The sequence below is a fragment of the Salmo trutta genome, chromosome 6 (assembly GCF_901001165.1).
Source record: "Salmo trutta chromosome 6, fSalTru1.1, whole genome shotgun sequence".
NCBI classification, from domain to species: domain Eukaryota; kingdom Metazoa; phylum Chordata; class Actinopteri; order Salmoniformes; family Salmonidae; genus Salmo; species Salmo trutta.
Window position 1 is genome coordinate 13,719,368 of NC_042962.1, and position 6,000 is coordinate 13,725,367.

Consider the following 6,000-nt stretch of genomic DNA (forward strand, 5'->3'; position numbering starts at 1 on the left):
ATTTGCTCCGTTCTGGCCATTATTATGAAATGTCCCTCAACAGAATCCTGTGCTCAGCAACATGTTCAGTTCCAATTTACTGCACACAACCTTGAGCAGCTGAACAACTCGTTCAATATCCCATGTTCTATTCTGCTACTGGTTTACCTTGACGCCCAACAACTCTATTCTCTTTATTTACCAGTGGTCGAAGTCCTATCTTCTTTAAAGACCATGAGTTTGAAATAAATGTCAAATTGTACTGTTCATTTCTCAATACATGTTCACCATGTCAGCCTCAATGGCGTGCAGGTTCCTTATCCTTTTGTACCATGCCATTGTTTGTTACCTGTGAATAGGTGTGCATGCATACGCAGTATTATTTTCATTCCCTTCCAGCTGGCCAGGGCTCATCACAAGCAGTCTCTCCTGAGACGGTGCACGCTGTCCTGGCAGCAGGTAGCAGGCGAGTCCCTGGCTCAGAAATGGGCCTCTGCCGACCAACTGCATCAACACATCCTGCTACGGAAGAGCCTGGGCAACTGGAAAAGGGTGAGTGTATGAACACCATATACACACACACACCATGTAGCAGACGCGCTTATCCAGAGCGACTTACAGTGAGTGCATTCATCTTAAGTAGCTAGGTCGGAAAACCACATTTCAGTCATAGTAAGTAAATGTTTCCTCTAACGTAGCTGTCAAAGTCAGAACTATTAAGGGGAAGAGAGTCAAGTGTGTTAGTTTACAGAATTTTCCTGGGTGGGTTTTCAGGGGGGTGCAGTGGGATTATTTAAGATACTCTTTGAGGTAGGGTTTCAGATGTTTTATGAAGATGGGCAGGGACTCTGCTGTCCTAACTTCAGGGGGAAGCTGGTTCTACTATTGGGGAGCTTGGACTGGGCTGAGCGGGAGCTTCCCTCCCATAGGGGTGTGAGGGCCAAGAGACCAGATGTGGCAGAACGGAGTACTCGGGTTGGGGTGTAGGGTTTGTGTAGAGCCTGAAGGTAGGGGGGGGGCAGGTCCTCTTGCTGTTCCGTAGGTAAGCACCATGGTCTTGTAGTGTATGCGAGCTTCAACTGGAAGCCAGTGGAGTGTGCGGAGGAGCGGGGTGACATGAGAGAACTTGGGAAGGTTGAAAACCAGATGGGCTGTTGCGTTCTGGATAAGTTCCAGGGGTTTGATGGCACAAGCGAGGAGCCCAGCCTACAGAGAGTTGCAGTAGTCCAGATAGTAGATGACAAGTGCCTGGATTAGGACCGGCGCCGCTTCCTGTGTGACGTAGGGTCGTACTCTACAGATGTTGTAGAGCATGAACCTGTAGGAACGAGTCACTGCTTTGATGTTTGCAGAGAACAACAGGGTGTTGTCTAGGGTCACGCCAAGGTTCTTTGCACTCTGGGAGGGGGACACCGTGGAGTTGTCAACCGTGATGTGAGAGGTCTTGGAGCAGGCAGGCCTTCCCCGGGAGGAAGAGCAGCTCCGTCGAGGTTGAGTTTGAGGTGATGAGCCGCCATCCATGCTGAGATATCTGCCAGGCACGCAGAGATGCATGTCAGAAGCAAGGTGGGAAATGAACACCCGCCAAATGCGGGTAGAGTTTGTCATTGGTGGGTAAGAATGTCTACTTCATCAGCCATTTTGGCAGGTGGTTACAGAGAATTTGGGAACGTTTTTTTTTCAATCCAAAGCCCACATGTAGAAGTTGGTCCAATTGACCTGAAAGGCTACTAAAAAGTGTGACTTTTATATTCACACGCTAGGTTGTTCAATGTTAGTTTGAGTCTGCGGCAACTGTCTGCTGCTAGAAAGACGTCGCAGTCTGAGATTTTTTCATCGCAGACAGACAAGTGACCAAGTTACCACGGTAATGGCCCATCCCTTAAAGTGGCAGCTGAACATTTCTCACCTAATGATGGTCTTGATTGAGCATAGATCACTCCAAAAAACATTTATTCATGAACTTTGAGTTATTTCTTATCATTAAAACACTAATACTTGAATTGTTCTCCTAGATTTATTTGTGAGCTTCTACATGTGTACTTAGGGGCACATCATGTACTCCTTGTAAAAAATGTCAGCGTAGAGCCCTGAACTGCAATAATAAGCTGTATCACTCAGCAATTTGTGGCAGGGCAGGCACTTTGTTGATTCTTGATGTTCAGTTGTATAACTTTTTTATGTTTTCACTATTGAATGATTTATTTTAACATACGTTGGTTAAAAGATGCACGTCACAAAAATGTAATTAAGCAATACCCCATTACTTCTTACTAGTAATATATATATTTTTTGAAACATTGGCTGGTTGACCAAAAAGTTAATTTTAGAGAAGTAGAAAAGTAATTGAGTGTCATCCACATAACATTGATAGGAGATACAATGTGAGGATATGATGTAGCCTAGTGACTTGGTGTAGAGAGAAGAGGGTCTAGAACCGAGCCCTGGGGGACACCAGTAGTGAGAGTGTGTGGTGCAGACACAGATCCTCTCCACGTCATCTGGTAGGAACGGCCTGCCAGGTAGGATGCAGAGTCTGAGATGCCCAGTTGTGAGAAGGTGGAGAGGAGGATCTGATAGTTCAGAGGGTCAAAGGCAGCAGATAGATCTAGGAGGATGAAAACAGAGGAGAGAAAGTCCGCTTTGGCAGTGCGGATGGCCTCCATGACACAGAGAAGAGCAGTTTCGGTTGAGAAACCGGTCTTGAAAATCTCCAGAGATGGTCTGGAGAAGGGAGGAGGGGATGGGGTCAAGCGGGTTTGTCGGGCGGCCGGACATCACTAGTCACAGTATTTCATCTGGAGAGAGAGGAGAGAAAGAGGTCAAGGCGTAGGGTAGTTCTGTGTGAGTGGGACCAGTGGACTCAATAGGCTGAGTGAATGAGGAGCGGATGTCGTCAACCTTTTCAAAGTGGTCAGCTGCAGAGAGGGAGGGGTAGGGGGTGGACGATTAAGGAGGGAGAAGGTGGGAAAGAGTTTCCTAGGGTTAGAGGCGGAAGCTTTACCTTTAGAGTGAGAGAAAGTGGCTTTAGCAGCAGATACAGAAGAAGAGAAGGTAGAGGGGAGGGGTGTTTCCATGAGATTAGTAGGCAAACAGCCTCTAGTATAGATGAGGTCAAGCGTATTGCCTGCCTTGTGAGTTTGAGGGAATTGGGAAAGGGTGAGGTCAAAAGAGGCAAGAAGGGGAAAGAAACAGGTGGAAATAAAGGAATCGAAGCCAGACGTTGAAGTCGCCCAATACGAAGAGCGGTGAGCCCATTGTCAGGAAATTAGCTTGTCAAGCTCATTGAGGAATTCTCTAAGGGCACCTGGTGGGTGATAGAGTAGGTGGACAAGTGAAGAAATGGACAGGTGAGTGAGGGAGAAGAGAAAATCTCCACTTAGGAGAAATTAGTAGCCCTGTGCCATCACGACAACCAGATGGTCTCGGACTATGAGAGAACAAGTAGTCAGATGAAGCTGGAGTAGCAGTATTCTCTGGGGTGATCTATGTCTCTGTCAGGGCCAATAAGGGCAGCATAGGCTAAGATGAACACAGCGTTCTTGACCGCAGATCAGCAGTTCCAAACGCTACCGGAGACAAGGAATTCCACATGGGTTGTGCGCGCAGGGTAGACTAAATTAGAAGGGCTGCAGCCAAGGGGTGGGGAGTGCCTGTAAAACCTACAGGGAGAGGAGTGAACAGGTATATTAAACACACAGTTGACAAAGCTACAAAAGAGCAGAATTAACTATTCTGAAAATAACTAGGTAAGATACTCTGGTAAGAGTGGAGCCTTTCTTTCCTTCCTCGAACAACACCGCAGAAGTCTTTTTTTTAAATTTCAACCTTTATTTAACTAGGCAAGTCAGCTATGAACAAATTCTTATTTACAATGACGGCCCAACCCGGACGACGCTGCTCCAACTGTACGCCACCTTATGGGACTCCCAATCACGGCCGGTTGTGATACAGCCTGGAATGTTTCGGCTACGGTCTTAGTTTTGGCCATAAGACTGACACGACAGCCGCTGAGAAAGCAGGGCAGACTGAAGAACTAACACTAACTGCTGATTGCCTAGCAGAGGAGAAACCTCTCCCCTCCAATACAGCCACTGATTACCACAACAACAGTCACAAGTTGCCCTGCCCCTTCATCCTGGTTGATGTGTCAACAATCATCTGCAAGTTGTGAGCAGTTCACACACCAAGTAGGCTACTGGGGAGACAGGCAGCACCTAAAGTAGATGGCCCTAGCTAGCTAGACTAGAATGCAGATGAAGACAAAAATGATACCTATCCCTCCTGGAGATATCAGGCGTCCTCTAGCTATAGAATGAAGCATACACATATATACACACACACACTAACTCACACACATACAGACTGAGGCATACACATATATACACACACACTAACTCACACACATACAGACTGAGGCATACACATATATACACACACACACTAACTCACACACATACAGACTGAGGCATACACATATATACACACACACACTAACTCACACACATACAGACTGAGGCATACACATATATACACACACACACACACTAACTCACACAAATACAGACCGAGGCATACACATATATACACACACACACACACACTAACTCACACACATACAGACCGAGGCATACAAATGGCCACTGTCACTTTTACAACATAAATACATTTTAATACTGATCCCAGTTTAATAGTGATGCGGTGGGCAGTCTTTGGTATATCAGTCCCTGTTGATATGGACATTCCTGTGTACCGTATCCAGCCCTGACCCCTTATCCAGCCCTGACCCGTTCTGTTTTACATGTTCTGGCTCAGCTGAAGGATCACCGCATAGTTCTGGAGGGGCGGGCCGAGAGGTTCTGGCGCACGCACACTCTGAAGAGGGCTCTGATTGGACTGCTAGATCACGTGACCCAGGAGAGGATGGCAGATTGGGATCGGGAGCAGCAGGCTCAGGAACACAGTACCAGGTGGGTGTGTTTACCTGGGCCTTTACCAATAACACCTGTCCTAGAAACATGACACCTGTCCTAGAAACATGACACCTGTCCTAGCCACCTGGTCCTGCTGGGTAGGATGCAGGCATGCTCCATATGTAGGACCTGACTGTATGACTGTATAATCGCTTGTTGTTGTAAGGGATTTCTAAGTTGTTCTGTTTGCTTCTCTCTGTGCGTGTGTGTGCATGTCTGTCTTTCCCTCTTGGTTTCTCTCCTCTCCGTCCTTGTCCCAGGCGGGCGGTGCGGAGCTGTTTCCAAGCCTGGAGACGGTATCCGGGGTGGGTGCGTGAGGAGAGAGAGAGGGAGACCAGGAGGGATCGGCTGAGACGCAGAGTGGCAGAGGTCCTCCCTGACTTCCGCTCTTCTCCTGTGGACTGTACCTGGGAACAAGGCCCTCTGTGACCCACACGTACAGCAGACATACCCATGCGTACAGTACACTCAGACAGACAGGCAGGCAGGCAGGCAGGCAGGCAGACAGAGAATACTTGCAGAGGATAAATCAGTGGATAGGACCCAAAGCAGATGATGAAGTTGCTGCTGTAACAAGCACACACATACCAGCTGTTGCTCTACCTTCATTACCTGAGAAAGGTGGATACAACTTTTAATGAAGACAGTTTGGAAACTTTTGGAACAGCAATGACTCGTTGAAAATTGCAGTTAAAATTCAGGTTATTTAATATTTTTAAGTCACAGTTTGATGCAGTTTGAAGCCATACAAAATAAAAAGCATGATGTTATTCATATCACCATAAACGAGTCTCACTCTGGGTAGTCTGTCGAAGTTGTTCTCCCATATCTCTGTGCTTTTGTTGTTTTATTCTCTTAAGTCTGTGTAGCTCAGTTGGTAGAGCATGGTGCTTTCAGCTGAGCCACAACATGTTAAAGGGCTTTGGGCCAGTAACTGAAAGGTTGCTGGTTTGAATCCCTGTGCTGACTAGGTGAAAAATCAATGTTCCCTTGAGCAAGGCACTTTATCCTAATTGCTTCTGTAAGCAAATGACTAAAATGTAAATGT

The 6,000-nt window shown here is 46.9% G+C and overlaps 1 protein-coding gene across 6 annotated transcripts in view; it reads left to right on the forward strand.

Moving 5' to 3' along the window:
* Nucleotides 1-5,738, forward strand: part of LOC115195472 (coiled-coil domain-containing protein 191) — a 37,359-nt gene extending 31,621 nt beyond the window's left edge. For all 6 annotated transcript variants that reach the window (XM_029755338.1, XM_029755337.1, XM_029755332.1 and 3 more), the window contains exons 16-18: nucleotides 379-531; nucleotides 4,795-4,949; nucleotides 5,213-5,738. In XM_029755338.1, the coding sequence (XP_029611198.1) occupies nucleotides 379-531; nucleotides 4,795-4,949; nucleotides 5,213-5,381 (477 nt within the window). In that variant the 3' untranslated portion in view covers nucleotides 5,382-5,738. The remainder of the gene's footprint in view (nucleotides 1-378; nucleotides 532-4,794; nucleotides 4,950-5,212) is intronic.
* Nucleotides 5,739-6,000: the final 262 nt, after the last annotated feature.